This window comes from Dendrobates tinctorius, unplaced genomic scaffold (genome assembly GCF_039654945.1).
Source record: "Dendrobates tinctorius isolate UK_male_01 unplaced genomic scaffold, ASM3965494v1 ptg000022l, whole genome shotgun sequence".
Classification (NCBI taxonomy): Eukaryota; Metazoa; Chordata; class Amphibia; order Anura; family Dendrobatidae; genus Dendrobates; species Dendrobates tinctorius.
In genome coordinates this window covers 4,064,833-4,091,646 of record NW_027361690.1, presented here as the reverse complement: position 1 = coordinate 4,091,646, position 26,814 = coordinate 4,064,833, and the positions used below count along the sequence as shown (strand labels likewise).

Below are 26,814 nucleotides of genomic sequence, written 5' to 3'. Positions count from 1 at the left end.
CCTGGCACACGCACCATTTCTCCTCTCCTTAGTGCTCGTTTCTTTGTCTAGTCCCAAGGTCTTCCCTTGGCCCGGCTCTGGGCTTCTGCCTACGCTCCGCTGCTAGACTCTGTCCTCTCTCTGACCTGGCTCTGTTTCTGCCTGTATTCCTTGCCTTGTTCCCTGCCTTGTCCTTGCATTGAACCCCGGCGTGGGTTCCCCTTGGCCGTCTCCTGTGCCGTGGTAAGTGCCACGTGTTTGTGTACAGCCATGTGTACTGGCCAGTGTGGCGTGCCCCCTGCGTGGCTCCTAGCATGCAGCCCTTCCTTGTGCCCTGGCGTGGCTCCTAGCACGCACCCTGCCTTGAACCCTGGCGTGGCTACTAGCACGCACCCTGCCCTGAACCTGGCGTGGCTCCTAGCACGAAGGTTCCTTTGCCCCCTCCTGTGCCTTAGTCGTGCCTCGTGCTGGCGTTACAGCCGTGTGCATTGGCCAGTGAGGTGTGCGTCCCTGTGTGGCTCCTAGCACGCAGCCCTTCCTTGTGCCCTGGCGTGGCTCCTAGCACGCACCCTGCTCTGAACCCTGGCGTGTCTCTACACGCACCCTGTCTTGTGCCTTGGCGTGTCTCTACACGCACTCTGTCTTGTGCCTTGGCGTGTCTCTACACGCACTCTGTCTTGTGCCTTGGCGTGTCTCTACACGCACTCTGTCTTGTGCCTTGGCGTGTCTCTACACGCACTCTGTCTTGTACCTTGAACCTTGGCGTGTCTCTACACGCACTCTGTCTTGTACCTTGAACCTTGGCGTGTCTCTACACGCACTCTGTCTTATACCTTGTACCTTGGCGTGTCTCTACACGCACTGTCTTATTCTATGCTTTGGCGTGGCTACACACGCACCCTGTCTCGTTTGCGAACCTTGGCGTGTCCCCTACACACGCACCTCGCTTTGAACCCTGGCGTGTCCCCTACACACGCACCTTGCCTTGCACCTAGTCTTGAACCCTGGCGTGTCCCCTACACACGCACCTAGCCTTGGACCCTGGCGTGTCCCCTACACACGCACCTAGCCTTGGACCTTGGCGTGTTCCCTAAACACGCACCCTGCTTGGATATCTGTCGTGCCTCCTTGCCTGAACCCTGGTTTGCCTGCCGGATGCCCGGAACCTGCCGACCGTTGCCAGAGGTCCGGAACCAGATGACTACGGCCTGATGTCCGGAGCTGACGTCCGCAGCCTGATCCCTGGACCCTGTCGGTTTGCCAGCAGTCCGGAGTCCGATGCCATCTTGCCATTACCTGTGCCTAGGCGTGCCATCTGGCACGTACCATGTTATGGACCTTGGCGTGCCCACGCGCGCACCTTGCACGTTTTGCTTGTTTTCTCTGTATGTGATCTTGTGTTATTCTAATGAAGATACCTTGCACCTACGTCTAGTCTCGTCTTGCTTCCTGCTTGTCCTTGTCGTCAGACACTCGTCTAGTGTCCCCTGAGCCGGCCGTCTGGTCCCAGCAGTCGTGGTGGCTCACCCCCTTGGTCTTGCCCCTGACACTCCCTGTATAGGGGGTGGATTCTCACAAGGTCAGCTCGCCCTCGGTGGGTGGGTGCCACGACCCAGAGGGTCCACTCAAAAAATGGGCTCAGCAGGAGCTGAGTCCGTCACAGTTACGAGATGGATACAAGTACAGATGGAAAGTCGAGTGATTGCAGGTGCGATCCTAACCCTCATGTCATGGTTAGTACATGGTTAATGTCCTGTTCTCACAGGGTTAACTTTTGCTGGCCTCTCTTTGGATCTGGGAGGGGTATTTATACTCACTCCAGACTAGCTTTCTCTGTCAGCTATACTGTTATTCTGGCTGTGTGTCTGACCGACCCCCCTGGTGTGCGTGTATTCTGCATTGCTTGTTTGATTCCCGTGTATGACCCGGCCTGTTCCCTCACTCTGTATTCCGTCTCTCGTTTTGGTACTATTGTCTTCTCCGGTTCTGACCTCCTGGCTTGGCTATTGTTACTCCGCTGCAGTTTGTCCCTATTGTACCGTCCATTGCCTGTTCTGGTTTTCCAATCTATTGCTACGTCCTGACTTGTGTTGAGCATTCCGATACCGCAAATATCGGGTATCGGCCGATATTCGCGGTATCGGAATTCTGATACCGAGTTTCGATACTTTTAGCATATCGAATACCGGAATGGGAAGTTCCCATAATGCTATGAGCCAGTTTGATTTGATTCAGCCAATGACAATCCTCAGAAGTGTGGGCACATCCTGTTAGGCATGTAGGTATGTTAAGTAATGGCATGGCTGTGATTGGCTGCTGAAAAGATGTCATGATGCACTATAAAAGCCGCCGCCGCCATTTCGGGTTCACTCTGCTGTGAATTCAGTTAGGGACAGGCTGCTGTTCAAGACTCTGAGGGACAGTTAGAGATAGCGATTTTCCAAATCATATTGTGCTTTACCCAGGCTACATAATCAACCACTGTAGCTTTCTTTTGCCTTGCAGCAGTGTTCACAGCTGTCTGCAAGGTCTGTGTGAGTGCAGCTCACGCTGTGTAGTGTGTTGTTATGAATGAGTCACCGAAGGAGGAAAAAACAAAAATGCAAGCTAAGTCCATAAAACCAGAGAGGTTGGTAGCTAGCGGATTGCAGACCCCTGATCCTATTCACAACAACAGTAGCCGTGGAGCATTCCTACCGTGATCCTAGATGCCTCTTCACAGCCGGAGAACTAAATAAGCCTAAAGAAAGAAAGGGGAAATCTAAACTGCCCCAGAGCAGACCCCAAAGCAATAGACAGCCCCCAACATGTATTGTCGGTGAAAACAGATGAAAACACAAACACAGACAGAAAGACAGGCAGAGCAAATGATGGGGCCCAACTAACTAGATAGGAAAGGACAGAAAAGATGCTAGCTGCAATCCGCAAAAACCCTACCAAAAATGTCCCAACATGTCTTTATTCTTTATTTTATTTTATTTTTTATTTTATTTTTTTTATATAGCGCTAACATATTCCTCAGCGCTTTACAGTTTTGCACACACATTATCATCACTGTCCCCAATGGGGCTCACAATCTAAATTCCCTATTAGTATGTCTTTAGAATGTGGGAGGAAACCGGAGTACCCGGAGGAAACCCACGCAAACACAGGGAGAACATACAAACTCCGTGCAGATGTTGTCCTTGGTGGGATTCGAACCACTGAGCCACCGTGCCGCCCAACATGTCTGATAGGAAAAACGACCCTGAAGTCACTAGACTTCAAAATCCCTATATCAGTACTCCGATATATTCTGAAGACAGAGCAAAAGAGATTTAACCGATCAGGGACAAAAATGGGCGTCAGCTGCCTTATATCCACTCAGAGATTCCGAATGTCCAATCGCAATCCACCTGTTCAGGTGACAGGTTTCTCCCATCCAAATCAGTTTCACCACCTCCTTTCACCAGCAGAGGGAGTTCATCGGACATCAAAGGTGAACGAGAAAATGAGCTCACAAAAGTGTGTCCTGCAGCCACGTCTGGTTGTAGACCGCTCAGCGTGCGTCACTGCCTCATACATATTTTTCTTTTATTGCTGCTCATTTTTCACTCTCCTATTAGTGTGCATCCATCCGTATCTATATACGTTTGTTGCAAACACTATAGGAGTAGACAGCGGAGCCTCTATGCAGCCTTTCAGTGCTAGTGCCCAGTTTTCTGCACTGTTCACGGCTGTCTGAGAGGTCTCTGTGTGTGAGTGCAGCTCACACTGTAGTGAGTCCTGTAACTACGTCTGGCTGGAGGCTGCTCAGCGTGCGTCACTGCCTCATACATATTTTTCTTTTATTGCAGCTCATTTTCATTCTCCTATTAGTGTGCATCCATCCGTATCCATCTACATTGGTTGGTTGCAAACACTATATAGGAGTAGATAGAGGAGCCTTTTTTCTGGCTTGTGCCCTTCAGCCGCAGCTAGATTAGTATTACCCTATTTTTTGGAGCCTCATCTTTTGCATTGTAGGTTGCCTTCCTGCATTGTAATAGCTCCAAAAAGTTTGTGATACTATCGCTTTCAAATCTTTGGTCACATCCTTTTTGCTTTTTTGAAAAAAAATCAAAATAAAGTTCACCAAACACTCCATTTGACAGTTGTGTAGGCCACATTAGCTCATATTAAAGTGTAGTCCACACACTTAATAAAATTAGTGTTTCTTATACCTGTTAGCAGCTGTTCAGGAATAAGCACACTAAGCCCCCCCTTTGTACTTTTCTGCCTATCTTTATCAGTCTACCAAGATGAAGAAGGCAGGGAAAAAGGCACGTGGGCGTGGAGTTTCAGCAGCGAGAAGACGTGGGGATTCTGCAGGGAGAGGACGTGGGGATTCTGTGCCTGCTGCGGGCACCAGTGAGTCAGCATCCCCCAGTTTTACCAGGCAACAGTCCTTTATGCGCAGCTTTGTAGGACCTCGCCATACCCCACTGCAAATTGAAGCTGTTGTCAGATGGATGGCAGCTAACGCATCGACTTCAATGACTTCCACGTCCTCTCAGGGCCAGAACACTGAAGAGCAACCATATGTCTCTTCACCGCCTGCCAAATTGCCCAGGCAGTCAGAGAGCCCTGTACAGGAGCCATCACAGTCTCTACTTCTGTTCTCTGAATCTGTTGGCTTGGAAAGAGGGGGCCAGCCAAGCAGCATTCAAGAATGTGAAGTGGAACTGCTTTGTCCCTCTGAATCTGAAGAGGCGGGTGGGCCAGTGCCTATGGTCAGCACACCTCAGTACGCATCAGATGATGATGAGACTCAGGTGCCACTTTCTGGTGCGTACGGTGCTGGCGAGACTACCCAGGAGAAGCAGGTGTTTGAAGAGGGGAGTGTAGATGATGAGGTCCTTGACCCATCATGGCGTGAGGAACAGGAAGGTGGTGTGAGCAGCTCTAAGGAAGAGATTCCCTGAATGGCCAAAACAGGAGGGAGAGGGAGGGGGCAGACTTGGTTGCCTGTAGCCTCCACTTCGGCACCCGTTAGGAGCATTCCTCTTCCAAAAGCCAAAACGGGCGCTCCCAAGACTTGCAGTGCGTGGTCCTTTTTTGACACAGTTGCAGATGACATTTGCTTTGTCAAATGCAAGCTGTGTCATCAGAAAGTCAAAAGAGGGAAAAGTGTCAGCAACCTCAATACCACAAATATGCGGACCAAGCACGTGGTGGAGTTACAAGGACACACTGAAGACGTAGGCCAACCTGCAGCACCACCTACCACCTCTTCAGCTCGTGTTGCACCTTCTTCCTCCAGTTCACACACAGCTGGTTCGGCTTCCTCACAGGATTGCCATGGAAGAACCTCTGGCACTGTTGTCCAGAGACCCAGTGACATTCCATCCACAGCACCATGTTCCCGTTCATCCTTACACTCCCATGCCACTTTACAGCCATCGATAGCACAGGCATAGGAGAAAAGGCGGCCATACTCGGCAAACCATCCCCGAGCAAAATTACTGGCCCTTGAAATGCTCTCATTCAGGCTGGTGGAGACTGACACCTTCTGGAACTTCATGGCATTGGCAGTCCCACAATACACCATGCCCAGCCGCTTTTATTTCAGCAGGCAAGCCATCCCTGCCCTGCAAAAGCATGTGGAGGGAAAAATTAAACATGCGCTACTAAACGCCGTCAGTAGCAAGGTCCACCTGACCACCGATGCGTGGACCAGTACCCATGGACAGGGACGATACCTTTCCCTCACTGCCCATTGGGTCAATGTTGTGGAGCCGGGTACAGATCTTGAGAGTGGCGCTGCACGTGTTCTGCCAACTCCAAGAATTGCAGGAATCCAGTCTGTACACATTGACTCCTCCTCATACTCCAGTTCCTCAGAATCAGCGCTGCAGGAGCCTGTTACGACCGATATGAGCACAGCCATGGTCAAACGTCAACAGGCCGTACTGAAATTAATTTTGTTGGGGAATCGAAGCCACACAGCACAGGAGCTCTGGAATGCCATCAAGCAGGAGAGCGACGTGTGGTTTCTGCCAGCGAATCTCCAGCCAGGCTTCGTAGTGTGTGACAATGGCCGAAATCTTGGGGGCAGCTCTGGGCCTAGGCAACCTCACTTACATCCCATGTCTGGCACATGTGCTCAACTTGGTCATGCAGAGCTTTCTGAGGGACTATCCGGATCTTGATGCACTGCTGCACAAGGTTCGCATAGAGTGCGCTCACTTGCGACGTTCCAGCACGGCAAGATCGCGTATTGCAGCTCTGCAGTGCCGATTACGCCTTCCAGAACATCGCATCATATGTGACCTACCCACCAGGTGGAATTCAACGTTACATATGTTGGAGCGGTTGTGTGAGCAGCAGGCAGCAGTAATGGAGTACCAGCTGCATCAGGCGCAAACAAGTCGCACTGTGCGCTGGTCACACTTCAGCACCACTGAGTGGGCCTCTATGAAGGACATCTGCCTCGTTTCGCTTGCCTTCGATGATTTCACGTGGATGGCGAGTGCAGATGATGCACTAGCCAGCATGACTGTCCCCCTTATCTGCCTGCTTCAAAAAACACTGCAAGCACTAAGGGAGGAGGTTTTGGAAGAGGTGGAGGATGAGGAGTCCCAAATGCTATCTGCTTCTGGACAGTCTGTGCTACGTGGTTCCTCACAAAGGCCTAGGCAGGGGACACTTTGTGAGGAGGATGAGGAGGAGTCAATGGAGGAGGAAGACATTTCTCCAGAGGAGGAAGGTACACAATGCTCTGGTCAGTATGTACAGCAAGGGTGGGGTGATGCAGAGCAGGCAGAGATGACGCCTCAAGCAGGGGACAGCGTTTCTAGGGCAGTTGGGAGTCTGCAGCACATGGTTGATTTCATGCTGCAGTGCCTGAGAAACGACCGCCGCATCGCCCACATTCTCAACACAGCTGATTATTGGGTGTACACCCTCCTAGATCCTCCCTACCGGGACAACTTACAAAGCCTCATAACACCGTTGAACCGGGAGCGTAAAATGCGGGAGTGCCAAGACACACTGGTGCAGTCCATCATGTTCTCCATTCCACCCGAGAGCAGTGCTGCTAGTGCTTTACAAAGCAGCTCTGTGCGTCGAGGCAGTGGAGGAAGCCCTGCACAAAGAGGGAGCAGAGGCAGTGCCTCAGCACAAGGCAAAACCAGTATGGCCCAAATGTGGCAAAGTTTTGTGTGCCCGCCACAAATGTCTACACCATCACAGACGGCTCCAGTCAGCAGGAGGCAACATTTCCGTCAGATGGTGACAGACTACATGTCTTGCCCTGTCAGTGTACTCCCAGACGGCTCTTCCCCCTTCAAGTTTTGGGTCTCTAAGCTGGATACATGGCCAGAGCTTAGCCAGTATGCATTGGAGGTGCTGGCTTGCCCTGCTGCCAGTGTATTATCGGAACGCTTCTTTAGTGCCGCAGGTGGTGTACTAACAGACAGTTGCACGTGACTATCCTCCGATAACGTTGACCGACTTACTTTTCTGAAAATAAACAAGGCCTGGATCTCGTCAGAATTTTCCAGTCCTCTTCCAGAATAAATAATTGGTTGGCAACAGTATCCAGGTCTCCTGTTGTGTTCATGTTTCTACCACCTGACCTGTAATCCCTGGGCTTCAACACAGCCAGTTGTTGCTCAGAAGTGCCGTCTGCACAGAGAAAAACACATGCTACAGTGTTAGTGGGGTTCAGTAATGCCTGCTGCTCCCCTGCTGTGTGGATGGCAAAGTCTCCTGCTGCCTCCACATTCAAACTACATCACATATAAAACTTGCTGCAATTAGGCCTCATCCTACTCCATGATTGACCCTGGGCTCCAACACAGCCAGTTGTTGCTCGGAAGTGCCGTCTGCACAGAGAAAAACACATGCTCCAGTGTTAGTGGGGTTCAGTAATGCCTGCTTCTCCCCTGCTGTGTGGACGGCAATGTCTCCTGCTGCCTCCACATTCAAACTACATCACATATAAAACTTGCTTCAATTAGGCCTCAGCCTGCTCCATGATTGATCCTGGGCTTCAACACAGCCAATTGTTGCTCGGAATTGCCGTCTGCACAGAGAAAAACACATGCTCCAGTGTTAGTGGGGTTCAGTAATGCCTGCTGCTCCCCTGCTGTGTGGACGGCAAAGTCTCCTGCTGCCTCCACATTCACACTACTACTGATTTCAAACTTGCTCCAATTAGGCCTCTGGCTCCACTCTGTCTCTAGTATTTACCCTGGCCTCCAACACCGCCAGTTGCTGCTCAGAAGTGGCATCTGCACAATCAACACTTGTTCCTGTGTTACTTGGGTTCAGTAATATCAGCTGATCACCTGTTGTGTGTCCGGCAATGTCTCCTGCTCTGTCCACATTCCCACTACTAGTGGAGCCAGAGGCCTAGTTGGAGCACGTTTAAAATCAGTAGTAGTCTACAACAGATATTAAACTTGATAAAATTAGGCCTCAGCCTACACCCTGATTGACCCTGAGCTCCAACATCGCCAGTTGCTGCTCAGAAGTGTCTTTGGCATGGGTACTCCCTCCTGGCCAGCCTGGTTCCAGCACGCCTGCTGTTTCCGGGTAGTGTCAACGTCACTTTGCCACCAATACGTTGTCCAGTCGTGTTGCGGTCGGGTTAGCCGAGTCTATGGTGCCTGCAGTTTCGGTGCTTCCTATGTGGGCTGTGGGTTCTGGTAATAAAGGCTGGTTCCATAGTGCCAATAGGACAAGCACCCCCTGTAGGACTGTGGGTTTCGGTAACTGCGGCCGTCTCGCAGCCTTGCAACTTTGTTTTTCATGGGTACCTTCTGCTACCCATCCGGGTTCCAGTACCGTCAGCTGGTTCTCGGCAGTGCCTTTGGTTGAGGTGCCTCCTTCTCGGTATCCAAGTTCCAGCAATGTCTGCTGGTCCTTGATAGCGCTTTCTAGCACATGTACTTCCTGCTTAGTAACTGTGTTCCAGCACCGTCAGCTGGTCCACGGTTGTGCCATTGTCTCTTGTTCCTTCAGCTGCCACTCTGGGTTCCAGCACCGTCAGCTGGTTCTCAGTAGTTCCATTGACTCTTGTAGCTTCTGCTACCCATCTGGGTTCCAGCACCGTCAGCTGGTTCTCGGCAGTGCCTTTGGCCTAGGTGCCTCCTTCTCGGTATCCGAGTTCCAGCAATGTCTGCTGGTCCTTGGTAGTGCTTTGTAGCACAGGAACCTCCTGCTTAGCAAACGTGTTCCAGCACCGTCAGCTCGTCCACGGATGTGCCATTGGCTCTTGTTCCTTCAGCTGCCACTCTGGGTTCCAGGACCATCAGCTGGTTCTCGGTAGTTCCATTGACTCTTGTAGCTTCCGCTACCCATCTGGGTTCCAGCACCATCAGCTGGCTCTTGGCAGTGCCTTTGGCCTAGGTGCCTCCTTCTCGGTATCCGAGTTCCAGCAACGTCTGCTGGTCCTTGGTAGTGCTTTCTAGCACAGGTACGTCTTGCTTAGTAACCGTGTTCCAGCACCGTCAGCTGGACCACGGTTGTGCCTTTGGCTCTTGTTCCTTCTGCTGCCCCTCCGGGTTCCAGCACCATCAGCTGGTCCTCGCTAGTTCCGTTTGCTCTTGTTCCTTCTGCTACCCATCCGGGTTCCAGCACCGTCAGCTGGTTCTCGGTAGTTCCATTGACTCTTGTAGCTTCTGCTACCCTTCCGAGTTCCAGCACCGTCAGCTGGTTCTCGGCAGTGCCTTTGGCCTAGGTGCCTCCTTCTCGGTATCCAAGTTCCAGCAACGTCTGCTGGTCCTTGGTAGTGCTTTCTAGCACAGGTACCTCCTGCTTATTAACCATGTTCCAGCACCGTCAGCTGGTCCACGGTTGTGCCATTGGCTCTTGTTCCTTCGGCTACCCCTCCGGGTTCCAGCACCGTCAGCTGGTTCTTGGCAGTGCCTTTGGCCTAGGTGCCTCCTTCTCGGTATCTGAGTTCCAGCAACATCTGCTGGTCCTCGGTAGTGCTTTGTAGCACAGGTACCTCCTGCTTAGTAACCGTGATCCAGCACCGTCAGCTGGTCCACGATTGTGCCATTGGCTCTTGTTCCTTCAGCTGCCACTCTGGGTTCCAGCACCGTCAGCTGGTTGTCGGTAGTTCCATTGACTCTTGTAGCTTCTGCTACCCATCCGGGTTCCAGCACCGTCAGCTGGTTCTCGGCAGTGCCTTTGGCCTAGGTGCCTCCTTCTCGGTATCCGAGTTCCAGCAACGTCTGCTGTCCTTGGTAGTGCTTTCTAGCACAGGTACCTCCTGCTTAGTAACCGTGTTCCAGCACCGGCAGCTGGTCCACGGTTGTCCCATTGGCTCTTGTTCTTTCAGCTGCCACTCTGGGTTCCAGCACCGTCAGCTGGTTCTCGGTAGCTCCATTGACTCTTGTAGCTTCTGCTACCCATCTAGGTTCCAGCACCGTCAGCTGGTTCTCGGCAGTGCCTTTGGCCTAGGTGCCTGCAGAAGAACCAAAAGCAGAAGAATATTAAGCATAAGGCCGGGGTCACACTGGCGAGGAATACGGCCGAGTGAGAGGCGCTAAAAGCATGCATTAGACACGGACCAATGATTCTCTATGGGGTCCCTCGCACCAGCCGTATATTTCTCATCCGTATTCTACAGTCCGTGCCAATCGCAGCATGCTGAGATTGTCAGCATACTACGGCTGTAGTATGCCAATGCAAGTCTATGGGTGCACAAAAAATACGGATTACACACGGACCACACATGTGACTTGCGAGAAATGCGCACCCGGTGTCTTTTAGCAAAGCCGGCAATTCAGTGCACTATACAATAAACTCACCCTGACAGTTTTAATAAAGAAACGAAAGAATAGATATATACACATAGAATACATATATGTAGATATATATATATGCATTCTATGTGTCTATATCTATTCTTTGGTTTGTGTTATAAAACCTGTCATAGGGCTCCATTATATGTCCATTTTGCAAGCCTGCGAGAAAATCTCGCCATACGGATGCCATACGGATTACATACGGATGCTTATATGCGCAAAATACACGACCACACCTTGATTACGGATGACATACGGAGCACTGTTTAGGGGCCATTCATCCGTAGTATTACACATGTAAAATACTGACCGTATTTTGCGTCGGTTAGTGTGACCCCGGCCTAAGACTAAAAATCAGAGCAAAAGATATTATCTAAATTATAAGCAGAAGAAGACTAAGCAGTGTATGGGGGTGAGTCCGTTCCTCCTCGTGGTGCCCCTGGAAAATGCCTGCTGCTGCAGGCCAAACTGAACGCGGACAAATTCTGTTGTAAATCGTTTGTGACAAGCAGAACGGAAGGTGTAATCTTCAAACTTTTATAGATAACAACAACAGGAATGCCTGTCACAAATAAGAATATGATGAAGAAGAAAAATAGGACGAAGATGAAGAAGTAGAATATGAAGAAGAATAATCGTTGAATAAGAAGAATATGAATAATGTACAAAAAAAATAATAGGAGGAAGGTGAAGAAGAAGATGAATAAGGTGAAGAAGTTGTTGATGAAAAAGATGCTGCTGCTGCTTCTGCTGAGGATCATGAAGGAGAAAGTGTGGGAGAAGTAAAAAAGAAGGTGAAGAGCATGGAAATATTGAAACATACATATCTGACAAAATATAAAAAAGGTTAACATTGTCAATATCTTTGTAACTCCGAACGTCTTTTAAAAAAAAAAAATTATTCCTGCTATTCCATTTGATTGGGCTAAACCTCTATGCCTTTAATGTCTCCTCCACCTCCCCCAATACATTCTACATTATTCTTAGTTATTTTTCTTCATGTAGAATTAACCTACAAGGAAAGAAAGGTTTTTTTTTTTAATTCCGATATTTCTGTCCCATTGACTTGAATGGGACTTCCGGTATCGGAATCGGCGATACCCGATATTTTTTGGATATCGGCCGATCCAATCCGATCCGATAATTCTCAATATCGGCTGGTATCGCTCAACACTAATCCTGACTATTCGCTCTGTCTAACCCTTTGGTACTGTCCTGCTATCTCGTGCTTTGACCCGGCTTGATCTGGTTTCTGTCTCTGTCTATGCCCCTTGTCTTGTAGTTACCTTTCTAGGAGTTTCCCTGCAGCTCCTAGCTCTGTGGAGCTTAGGCCACACCCCCAGCAGTCACATGGTTCAGGTCCTGGAGCATGCATCGTCACCGCTGCAGCCTGCTCCACAGGTATCTTTGAGCACTGTTTTTGTACTCAGGACACGCGCACTGGCTCAGTGAGTAAGTGAAGTGCAGTGTTCCTGACATTATAGCTGACCATTTCAGTTTTTTTTTTCTCTGAAGAAAAAAAAAAAGTGTGTTATCCTCATGGATCCCTTACAAGCTTTGGCTGATCAGGTCAAGCACCTGACCCAAATGTTCCACAAACTTAATGTGGAACAGCGCACAATGGCTCATACCCAGCAACAGTTGGTGGATACTGTGCAGGGGGCTGTCACTGCAGGGGCTTCTAGTGCTGGGGATAGAGATGTGTCATTGGCATCCCCCGAATCTCCAGTCAAACTGCCAGACCCTTTCTCAGGGTATAAAAGGGAGTTCAGGTCATTCAGAGAAGGATGCAAGCTTTTTTTTTCTCTGAGGCCCCGCTCCTCCGGGGATGAGTTCCAGAGGGTGGGGTCATCATTTCTCTACTTCGGGGTGCTCCACAGGCATGGGCTTTCTCTCTTCCTCTGCTCCTGAACGTATGTCTGTGAATTTGTTCTTTGAGGCTCTCGGGCACATTTATGATGAGCTTGATAGAGTGCGTCTGACAGAGGATATGGTGATGAGTGTGACACGGGGGAGGCACTCTGCTGAATGGTTCTGCTCAGAGTTCAGACATTGGACCGGCGAAGTATCCTGGAATGACGCCGCCCTGAGAGGGTTGTTCCGCAGGGGCCTGTCTGACCGTCTGCAGGACGCTATGGAATTACATCCTCCCCCTGATACCCTGGAGGATGCCATGATGCAGGCAGTCCGCATGGACCGGAGACTCCGTGCTAGAGGAATGATGCAACAAGAGTCTCCCTTGTACCCCAAATTGTGTGACACTGCACCTGTATCTGAGCCCATGGTGGTTGGGTCAGTCTCGGTTAAGGAGAAAGAGAGAAGGCACCGTAGAGACAACCTACTATGCTTTTACTGTGGAGCCTCTGGACATTGGAAAAGGAATTGTCCCTCTTGCCCTTCTTCAGAGAAACCATCAGAGAAACAACTGAGTCTGGGCAACAATCGAGGAGGTTGTCCAGACTCTCAGGTACATTTTTTCTCATGTACAAAGATGGTGCTCCAGGTTGAATTTGAACTTGCTGGCGGTCCTGTTATGACTACCACCTTTGTTGACTGTGGTTCCTCCATTAATCTGATTGATGCCCAAGTTGTGACTCTTAATAAGATAGGGACAGTCAGGTTAAAAGACCCTGTTAAAATTGTGGCTGTTGATTTATCCCCTTACCCGGGATGGAATTTGCTTTATGTATGAAGTTTTTTCTATGAAAATGGGTTCCACTCATGTGGAGAAACTAAGTTGCTTTATTATGAATAATCTGCCTGCAGGACTGGTATTGGGGATTCCCTGGTTGCAACGCTACAATCCTCTCATTGATTGGGTGAAGGGGGAGATCATCCGATGGGGATGTAATGATAATGGTCTGTGTTGTAACCCGGTTCCTTTTGTCAATCCGATAAGATCTGTATCTGTGTCGTCTGTCGGTCTGGAGGGTATTCTGGAGTACCTGAGAGACTTTGACGATGTATTTTCCAAAAGTGAGGCTGAGGCGCTCCCACCACATAGACCATTTGATTGTGCTATCGATTTAGTACCTAGAGCCAAATTACCCAAGGCTCGTTTGTTTAATTTGTCCAAGCCTGAGCACCAAGCTATGAAAGAATACATCAAAGAGAGCCTTCGCAAGGGGCTTATTCGGCCCTTGGTCTCACCCGTTGCAGCGGGGTTTTTCTTTGTAAAGAAAAAAGATGGTTGGTTGCGACCATGCCTCGACTTTCGGGAACTGAACAAAATTACTGTTAAGAACACGTACTCTCTCCCGTTGATTCCTGATCTATGCAACCAACTCACGGGGGCCAAATGGTTTTCTAAGCTCGATCTACGAGGGGCTTATAACCTTATAAGGATCCGAGAGGGGGACGAATGGAAAACAGCGTTCCTGATAACTGAGGGGCTGTTTGAAAACCTGGCTATGCCCTTCGGCCTCACTAATGCTCCTGCTGTTTTACAGAACTTCATTAATGTTGTTTTTTCTGACTTGATTGGGCATTATGTAGTCATCTACTTGGATGACATCTTGATATACTCTGAGGACAGTCAGTCACACTTACACCATTTACGTACGGTTCTTATGTGACTCCGGGAGAACCATTTGTATGCTAAGCTGGAGAAGTGCTCATTTTTTATGCAAGAACTGTCTTTTTTGGGTGTAATTTTATTCGGGGAGGGATTCCGCATGAATCCAGGGAAGGTTCAGGCCATTACCGATTGGGTGCAGCCTCATGACCTGAAGGGATGGCAGCGATTTCTAGGCTTCGCTAATTATTATAGGAAGTTCATTAAAGGGTTCTCGCAGCTGGTGAAACCCTTGACGGACCTCACTCTTAAAGGGGCAGATGTAAAAAATTGGTCCTTGGCCGCAAAAAATTCCTTCCTTACACTAAAGAAGTGTTTTACCACAGCCCCTGTGTTGGTACAACCCGATTCGTCAAGACCTTTTATCGTCGAGGTCGACGCTTCGGAGGTGGGGGTGGGGGCAGTATTGTCACAGGGCCCCTCTACCCTGACTAACCTCAAACCCTGTGCCTTTTTCTCTAAGAAGTTCTCTTCGGCCGAGAGAAACTATGATGTCAGTAACGGAATTGTTAGCGGTTAAATTGGCCTTCGAAGAATGGAGGCATTTTTTGGAGGGGGCCGCTCATCCCATTACAGTCATCACTGATCATAAAAACCTGGCCTATATTGAGTCTGCTAAGAGATTGACCCCCAGACAGGCTTGGTGGGCACTTTTTTTTTCTCGATTTCATTTTACCATCACGTTCCTACCAGGGTCTAAAAATGTAAAGGCAGATGCCTTATCCCGAAGTTTTGATTCTGTGTCCCCTCCAGAACCTCCTTCCTCCATTCTTCAACCGGGAGTAGTTGTAGCTGAAATCTCCTCTGAGTTACAGAGAGAGATTCTGGAAGCACAAGCTCCCAGAAATAAACCCCCCAGGTAAATTGCTTGTACCCGAACAAATCCGTCTCACACTCCTTTAAGAATTTCATGATTCTGTGTTAAGTGCACACCCTGTTATTGCAGCTACCCAGGGGGCAGTAGCTAGGGGTTTTTTGGTAGCCCTCTATGGGTACTGATATAAAAAGGTTTGTAAATTCTTGTGGGGTGCGCGCGCGCTCTAAAAGCTCTCAGGTCCAGCCGGCCGGAGAATTGGTGCCTTTGCCAAGTCCGGATAAACCATGGACACACCTGTCCATGGACTTTATCACTAATCTTCCATCTTCCAAGGGCAACTCAGTGGTATGGGTAGTAGTTGATAGATTTTCTAAGCTAGCTCACTTTGTGCCATTACCTGCGTTACCATCTGCTGAAACCTTGGCCTGCTTGTTTATACAGCACATTGTTCGATTGCATGTCGGACAGGGGTGCGCAATTTGTGGCCAGGTTTTGGAAGCGTTTTGTATGAAGTTTGGGGTCACGTTGTCATTCTCCTCTGCCTATCACCCGGAATCCAATGGACAGACTGAACGCACCAACCAGTCGTTGGAGCAGATTCTGAGATGCCTGGCCTCCTCCAGACAGGAAGACTGGCGTGAGGTATTGCCCATGGCAGAATTTGCATTCAACTGTCGTATTAATCAGTCTACCGGAAAGTCTCCCTTTCAGGTCAATTATGGGTTCGTTCTGCAGTTTGGGGAATTTTCCGGTATGGATTCGGATTGCCCTGGTGCCGAGGGGATGGTACAACAGTTAAAAACCATCTGGAGGGAGGTGCAGGGGAACATCTCCAAAGCCCAAAAGAAGTATAAACATTTTGTGGCCAGGAGGAGGGGGTTGGGTCCTGCGTTAACAGTGGGGGAAAAAGTCTGGTTGTCCACCCGTAACATCAAACTTAAAATACCCTCTACGAAGTTGGGCCCAAAATTTATTGGCCCATGCAAGATTGTAGAGGTGATCAACCCCGTGACATACAGATTACAGTTGCCAACCTCCTTCAAAATATCTAACATCTTCCACAGGTCCCTATTAAAACCTGTGGGGACAGTTAGAGAAGATCCCTCATCTGTGTCTCCACCAGTGTTGGTAGAGGGTCAACTGGAGTACGAGGTAGAGCGCATCATTGATTCACAGTGGGTGCGCCGGAGACTTCAGTACCTTATTCATTGGAAGGGATATTCCGTGGAGGATCGGTCATGGGTTCCGGCCAGTTCGGTGCACGCTGATTGACTGGTGTGGGCTTTTCATGCCAGATACCCTGAGAAACCTGGGGGTCCAGTGGCCCCCCATTAAGAGGGGGGTACTGTCATGGTTAGGACATGGTTAATGTCCTGTTCTCACAGGGTTAACTTTTGCCGGCCTCTCTTCGGATCTGGGAGGGGTATTTATACTTACTCCAGACTAGCATTCTCTGTCAGCTATACTGTTATTCTGGCTGTATGTCTGACCCACCCCCCTGGTGTGCGTGTATTCTGCATTGCTTGATTGATTCCCGTGTATGACCCGGACTGTTTCCTCACTCTGTACTCCCTCTCTCGTTTTGGTACTATTGTGTTCTGACCTCCTGGCTTGGCTATTATTACTCTGTTGCAGTTTGTCCCTATTGTACCGTCCATTGCCCGTTCTGGTTTTCTGATCTATTACTACGTCCTGACTATTTGCTCTGTCTAACCCTTTTCTACTGTCCTGCTATCTCGTGCTTTGACCCGGCTTGATCTGGTTTCTGTCTCTGTCTATGCCCCTTGGTAACATTGCCCTGTAGTTACCTTTCTAGGAGTTTCCCTGCAGCTCCTAGCTCTGTGGAGCTTAGGCCACGCCCCCAGCAATCACGTGCTTCGGGTCCTGGAGCATGCATTGTCACCGCTGCTGCCTGCTCCACAGGTATCTTTGAGCACTGTTTTTGTACTCAGGACACGCGCACTGGCTCAGTGAGCAAGTGCAGTGCGGTGTTCCGGACATCCCTAGGCTATGATTGGCAGAAGATGGCGGTCGGCGTGCACGCCCTTTTATAGCCCCTGTGACGCCACACAAAGCAAGCCAATCACTTGCATGCCCTTCTCAAAGATGGTGGTGACCGCTGCCCATATCATCGCGTTGCCCACAGTGTGCGTCCTCCATCTTTGGCTGAAAAAGGGCGCTGGAAGCATCATTTGAAACACGACTTTGGTGCTCTGGTGGCCGACCTCACGCTATGGTCGGGTTTCGTTTCATGAAACCCGACTTCAGCGAAAGTCGGCGACTTATGAAATTGACCGACCCGTTTCGCTCAACTCTAGTGACAACATATTTATTTTTTTTACTTTATTTTATTGTTCCCGGGGGGGCATTACTGTAATGTGTCAGGTCGCTGGTCTGACAGTTTGCACAGTACTCTGTTAGATCAGCGATCTGACAGGTGATGCTGCAGGCTGTCTCAGCCCTGCTCTCTGCAGGCACTGAGGAAGCCACCTCCTGCAGGGAAGGAGACCCTCGGCACAGCGCAGCACATTGTGCTGCTCCGGGGGTCACAGAGAAGCACGCAGGGAGCCCCCTCCCTGCCAATGCTTCCCTAATCCCCCCGGTACATTGTGATCATGTTTGATTGCAGTGTGCCAGGGGTTAACGTGCCGGGGCGGTCCGTGACCGCTCCTGACACATAGTGCCGGGTGTCAGCTGTGATAATTAGCTGACACCCGGCCGTGATCAGCGGCGCCCCCCCAGAGTGCTGCTGATCGCTTAGACGTAGTATCCCGTCCCTTAGAGGGGAAAAATGACAAAGATTGTGACTAAAATTTCTCATTAGTTCCACCCACACCATAACTGCACGGCATTGTCACGCGGCAATTGTCATCGTGGGCCCCCTGGCTCTTCAGCCACACAAGCTCCACAGTCTTCACCTCATACCAGACATGTCCACTCTTCCTGTGGGGAAGTTATGGCTCTGCCTAGGATTTCCTCTACCGAGGGTGAGTCTGTGGGTGTGAAGTGTCCTGCACTTTGCCTTCAGAATCTCTCAGCTCCAGACATGGTGCTGCTTCCCTCTGTATGTCAGCACAGGCACCATCAGTCACATATGTAATGCATGTTTACTCTGTGGGCCGGCTCCGGGGCAGTATTGATCCAGTGGGCGGGGAGGAGACGGCAGTGCTTCCAGCTGTGCAGCCCTCATTGCCGGCACTGACAGAGTGGAGCAAGCACTCCAGAGAGAGAGGACGGGAGGGAGAAGGGCTGACTGAGGAGAGCTGACCCAGGGACATGGTGCTCCTCTGTGTGAAAGGTAACATGGCTGTGCTGCAGAGGATGACTGAACTTATGTGGAAGGGGCAGATTATGGCTCATAAATCAGCTCTGCTTGTCACATGCATTATGGTGAATGCAGTCTCCACACACAGCTTGTCTATGACAGGCAGAAAGTTTCTGGTGTCCCCAACCTCACATGGCAGATGTTGATTAGTATTTTACATTAATGTTTGTAAGCAAGACACTAGTTTCCTACGTTGTGCCACCTTATGGCTGGGACACTGTCGTCTGTATACAGTTACATGTACTCTCAGCTTCGGCGTTATATATACCTTATCCATGGGATAGGGGTAACTTCCCGATCGCTGGGGTCCAATTGGCTATCTCTGGCGTCCAACCGGCTATCTCTGGGGTCCAACCAGCTTTCCCTTGTGATAACTTCCAAACTTGAGGATTCCCCTTTAACTTTGATTTTAAAAGCATGGTATTATTTTGTCATATCCCTTGTCCATACCCTATGGATATATATTCAGTGTATTTACCACTTACCAGAATTATTTCCTGACATATGTGACAAGACTAGTATTTCGTAATATTTATTTGCACACCAGTCGAGACTGCACCAGGTTAATTTTCTGCCATGCATGGAGAAATGGATGAAATGATTCCATCTCTACCATGATTACTTCACTACCACTGCTGTGATATAAGTTATTATTGATATATCAGGCAGCACAAGGCAATGATTAGTGTTGAGCATTCTGATACTGCAAATATCGTGTATCGGCCGATATTCGCTGTATCGGGATACCGAGTACCGATATTTTTTCAATACCGGATACCGGAATCGGAAGTCCCCATAATGCAATGAGCCAGTGTTGTGGCTGTGATTGGCTGCTGAAATGATGTCATCATGATGCGCGGCCTGTGCCGGCTGCCGGTGGTCTGTACGGGCCTCTTGACGGCCTGTGCCGGCTGCCGGTGGTCTGTACGGGCCTCTTGACGGCCTGTGCCGGCTGCCGGTGGTCTGTACAAGCCTGTCGGTGGTCTGTGCCGGCTGTCGGTGGTCTGTGCGGGCCTACCTGGGGTCTTGTGTGTGTGTGCAGGCATCGTACGATGGGCTACAAGTCCCATCGGGCAATGCCTGCTACAATGACAGTGATTGACACATTAGCCAATGATGGGACAGTAGTAGTCCCATCATCCGGCTAATGTGTTGAATGTAAAAAAAAAACCATACTACATACATACTTCATATATACTACATTCATACAACATGCATACATAGTACATACATGCTACATATATACTACATTCATACAGCATACATATATACTACATTCATACTACATTCATACAACATACATACTACATTCTTACAACATACATACATACTACATACATGCTACATATATACTACATTCATACAACATACATACATACTACATATATACTACATTCATACAACATACATACATACTACATACATGCTACATATATACTACATTCATGCAACATACATACTACATACATGCTACATATATACTACATTCATACTACATACATACTACTTACATGCTATATATATACTACATTCATACAACATACATAATACTACATACATGCTACATATATACTACATTCATACAACATACATACATACTACATGCTACATATATACTACATTCATACTACATACATACTACATACATGCTACATATATACTACATTCATACAACATACATGCATGCTACATTCATACAACATACATACTGTACATGCTACGTACATGCTACATTCATACAACATACATACATACTACGTACATGCTACATTCATACAACATACATACATACTACGTACATGCTACATTCATACAACATACATACTACGTACATGCTACATTCATACAACATACATACATACAACATACATACATACTACGTACATGCTACATTCATACAACATACATACTACGTACATGCTACATTCATACTACATACATACTACGTACATGCTACATTCATACAACATACATACTACGTACATGCTACATTCATACTACATACATACTACGTACATGCTACATTCATACTACATACATACTACGTACATGCTACATTCATACTACATACATACATACTACGTACATGCTACATTCATACTACATACATACATACTACGTACATGCTACATTCATACTACATACATACATACTACGTACATGCTACATTCATACAACATACATACATACTACGTACATGCTACATTCATACAACATACATAATACTACGTACATGCTACATATATACTACATTCATACAACATACATACATACTACATGCTACATATATACTACATTCATACTACATACATACTACATACATGCTACATATATACTACATTCATACAACATACATGCATGCTACATTCATACAACATACATACTGTACATGCTACGTACATGCTACATTCATACAACATACATACATACTACGTACATGCTACATTCATACAACATACATACATACTACGTACATGCTACATTCATACAACATACATACTACGTACATGCTACATTCATACAACATACATACATACAACATACATACATACTACGTACATGCTACATTCATACAACATACATACTACGTACATGCTACATTCATACTACATACATACTACGTACATGCTACATTCATTCAACATACATACTACGTACATGCTACATTCATACTACATACATACTACGTACATGCTACATTCATACTACATACATACATACTACGTACATGCTACATTCATACTACATACATACATACTACGTACATGCTACATTCATACTACATACATACATACTACGTACATGCTACATTCATACAACATACATACTACGTACATGCTACATTCATACAACATACATACATACTACGTACATGCTACATTCATACAACATACATAATACTACGTACATGCTACATATATACTACATTCATACAACATACATACTACATGCTACATATATACTACATTCATACTACATACATACTACATACATGCTACATATATACTACATTCATACAACATACATGCATGCTACATTCATACAACATACATACTGTACATGCTACGTACATGCTACATTCATACAACATACATACATACTACGTACATGCTACATTCATACAACATACATACATACTACGTACATGCTACATTCATACAACATACATACTAAATACATGCTACATTCATACAACATACATACATTCATACAACATACATACATACTACGTACATGCTACATTCATACAACATACATACATACTACGTACATGCTACATTCATACAACATACATACATACTACGTACATGCTACATTCATACAACATACATACTACGTACATGCTACATTCATACAACATACATACTACGTACATGCTACATTCATACTACATACATACTACGTACATGCTACATTCATACTACATACATACACACTACGTACATGCTACATTCATACAACATACATACATACTACGTACATGCTACATTCATACAACATACATACATACGTACATGCTACATTCATACAACATACATACTACGTACATGCTACATTCATACAACATACATACTACGTACATGCTACATTCATACTATGTACATGCTACATTCATACTACATTCATACTATGTACATGCTACATTCATACTACATACATACTATGTACATGCTACATTCATACTACATACATACTATGTACATGCTACATTCATACTACATACATACTATGTACATGCTACATTCATACTACATACATACTATGTACATGCTACATTCATACTACATACATACTATGTACATGCTACATTCATACTACATACATACTATGTACATGCTACATTCATACTACATACATACATACTACGTACATGCTACATTCATACTACATACATACGTACATGCTACATTCATACTACATACATACTACATACATGCTACATTCATACTACATACATACATACTACGTACATGCTACATTCATACTACATACATACTACGTACATGCTACATTCATACTACATACATACTACGTACATGCTACATTCATACTACATACATACTACGTACATGCTACATTCATACTACATACTACGTACATGCTACATTCATACTACATACATACTACGTACATGCTACATTCATACTACATACATACTACGTACATGCTACATTCATACTACATACATACATACTACGTACATGCTACATTCATACTACATACATACATACTAAGTACATGCTACATTCATGCAACATAAATACATACTACGTACATGCTACATTCATGCAACATAAATACATACTACGTACATGCTACATTCATGCAACATACATACATACTACGTACATGCTACATTCATGCAACATACATACATACATGCTACATTCATGCAACATACATACTACGTACATGCTACATTCATGCAACATACATACTACGTACATGCTACATTCATGCAACATACATACATACTACGTACATGCTACATTCATGCAACATACATACATACAACATACATACTACGTACATACAACATACATATATACTACATTCATACAACATACATATATACTACATTCATACAACATACATACTACATGTATACTACATTCATGCAACATACATACTACATACATGCTACATATGTACTACATTCATACAACATACATTCATACTACATATATACTACATTCATACAACATGCATACATGCTACATATATACTACATTCATACAACATGCATACATGCTACATATATACTACATTCATACAACATGCATAGAAACTACATACATACTACATTCATACTCTATACATACAACATACATGCTACATTCATACAACATACATACTTCATACTACATACATGCTACATATACTACATTCATACAACATACATAATACTACATACATGCTACATATATACTACATTCATACTACATACATGCTACATATATACTACATTCATACAACATAGATACTACATGCATGCTACATTCATACAACATACATACATATTACATGCATGCTACATTCATACAACATACATACATACTACGTGCATGCTACATTCATACAACATACATACTACGTGCATGCTACATTCATACAACATACATACATACTACGTGCATGCTACATTCATACAACATACATACTACGTGCATGCTACATTCATACAACATACATACATACTACATACTTCATATATGCTACATTCATACAACATATATACTACATTCATACAACATACATATATACTACATACATGCTACATATATACTATATTCATACAACATACATATATACTACATACATGCTACATACATACATACTACATATATACTACATTCATACAACATACTACATACATGCTACATATATACTACATTCATACAACATGCATACATACTACATACATGCTACATATATACTACATTCATACAACATGCATACATACTACATCTATACTACATTCATACTACATACATACTACATGCATGTTACATTCATACAACATACATACATACTACGTGCATGCTACATTCATACAACATACATACTACGTGCATGCTACATTCATACAACATACATACATACGTGCATGCTACATTCATACAACATACATACATACGTGCATGCTACATTCATACAACATACATACATACGTGCATGCTACATTCATACAACATACATACATACGTGCATGCTACATTCATACAACATACATACATACGTGCATGCTACATTCATACAACATACATACATACGTGCATGCTACATTCATACAACATACATACATACGTGCATGCTACATTCATACAACATACATACATACGTGCATGCTACATTCATACAACATACATACACACGTGCATGCTACATTCATACAACATACATACACACGTGCATGCTACATTCATACAACATACATACATACGTGCATGCTACATTCATACAACATACATACATACGTGCATGCTACATTCATACAACATACATACATACGTGCATGCTACATTCATACAACATACATACATACGTGCATGCTACATTCATACAACATACATACATACGTGCATGCTACATTCATACAACATACATACATACGTGCATGCTACATTCATACAACATACATACATACGTGCATGCTACATTCATACAACATACATACATACGTGCATGCTACATTCATACAACATACATACATACGTGCATGCTACATTCATACAACATACATACATACGTGCATGCTACATTCATACAACATACATACATACGTGCATGCTACATTCATACAACATACATACGTGCATGCTACATTCATACAACATACATACGTGCATGCTACATTCATACAACATACATACGTGCATGCTACATTCATACAACATACATACGTGCATGCTACATTCATACAACATACATACGTGCATGCTACATTCATACAGTGGGGAAAAAAAGTATTTAGTTAGTCAGCAATAGTGCAAGTTCCACCACTTAAAAAGATGAGAGGCGTCTGTAATTTACATCATAGGTAGACCTCAACTATGGGAGACAAACTGAGAAAAAAAAATCCAGAAAATCACATTGTCTGTTTTTTTTTCATTTTATTTGCATATTATGGTGGAAAATAAGTATTTGGTCAGAAACAAAATTTCATCTCAATACTTTGTGATATATCCTTTGTTGGCAATGACAGAGGTCAAATGTTTTCTGTAAGTCTTCACAAGGTTGCCACACACTGATGTTGGTATGTTGGCCAATTACTCCATGCAGATCTCCTCTAGAGCAGTGATGTTTTTGGCTTTTCGCTTGGCAACACGGACTTTCAACTCCCTCCAAAGGTTTTCTATAGGGTTGAGATCGGGAGACTGGCTAGGCCACTCCAGGACCTTGAAATGCTTCTTACGAAGCCACTCCATTGCCCTGGCGGTGTGCTTTGGATCATTGTCATGTTGAAAGACCCAGCCACGTTTCATCTTCAATGCCCTTGCTGATGGAAGGAGGTTTGCACTCAAAATCTCACGATACATGGCCCCATTCATTCTTTCATGTACCCGGATCAGTCGTCCTGGCCCCTTTGCAGAGAAACAGCCCCAAAGCATGATGTTTCCACCACCATGCTTTACAATAGGTATGGTGTTTGATGGATGCAACTCAGTATTCTTTTTCCTCCAAACACGACAAGTTGTGTTTCTACCAAATAGTTCCAGTTTGGTTTCATCAGACCATAGGACATTCTCCCAAAACTCCTCTGGATCATCCAAATGCTCTCTAGCAAGCTTCAGACGGACCTGGACATGTACAGGCTTAAGCAGTGGGACACATCTGGCACTGCAGGATCTGAGTCCATGGTGGCGTAGTGTGTTACTTATGGTAGGCCTTGTTACATTGGTCCCAGCTCTCTGCAGTTCATTCACTAGGTCCCCCCGCGTGGTTCTGGGATTTTTGCTCACCGTTCTTGTGATCATTCTGACCCCACGGGGTGGGATTTTGCGTGGAGCACCAGATCGAGGGAGATTATCAGTGGCCTTGTATGTCTTCCATTTTCTAATTATTGCTCCCACAGTTGATTTCTTCACTCCAAGCTGGTTGGCTATTGCAGATTCAGTCTTCCCAGCCTGGTGCAGGGCTACAATTTTGTTTCTGGTGTCCTTTGACAGCTCTTTGGTCTTCACCATAGTGGAGTTTGGAGTCAGACTGTTTGAGGGTGTGCACAGGTGTCTTTTTATACTGATAACAAGTTTAAACAGGTGCCATTACTACAGGTAATGAGTGGAGGAAAGAGGAGACTCTTAAAGAAGAAGTTACAGGTCTGTGAGAGCCAGAAATCTTGATTGCTTGTTTCTGACCAAATACTTATTTTCCACCATAATATGCAAATAAAAGGGAAAAAAAAACAGACAATGTGATTTTCTGGATTTTTTTTTCTCAGTTTGTCTCCCATAGTTGAGGTCTACCTATGATGTAAATTACAGACGCCTCTCATCTTTTTAAGTGGTGGAACTTGCACTATTGCTGACTGACTAAATACTTTTTTGCCCCACTGTATGTATGTATGTTGTATGAATGTAGTATATATGTAGCATGTATGTAGTATGTATGTATGTTGTATGAATGTAGTATATATGTAGCATGTATGTAGTATGAAGTATGTATGTATGTTGTATGAATGTAGCATGTATGTAGTATGTATGTAGTATGAATGTATGTTGTATGAATGTAGTATATATGTAGCATGTATGTAGTATGTATGTCCCACTGCTTAAGCCTGTACATGTCCGGGCCCGTCTGAAGTTTGCTAGAGAGCATTTGGATGATCCAGAGGAGT

At 45.7% G+C, this 26,814-nt stretch overlaps 1 protein-coding gene across 1 annotated transcript in view; it reads left to right on the top strand.

Annotated features, from left to right (window-relative positions):
* The first annotated feature begins 17,947 nt into the window (after positions 1–17,947).
* The window catches only part of LOC141084023 (protein unc-13 homolog B-like), a 261,975-nt gene continuing 253,108 nt past the window's right edge, over positions 17,948–26,814 (top strand). Inside the window, exon 1 of the mRNA XM_073568402.1 lies at positions 17,948–18,449. Within this exon, the coding sequence (XP_073424503.1) occupies positions 18,428–18,449 (22 nt within the window). The 5' untranslated portion in view covers positions 17,948–18,427. The remainder of the gene's footprint in view (positions 18,450–26,814) is intronic.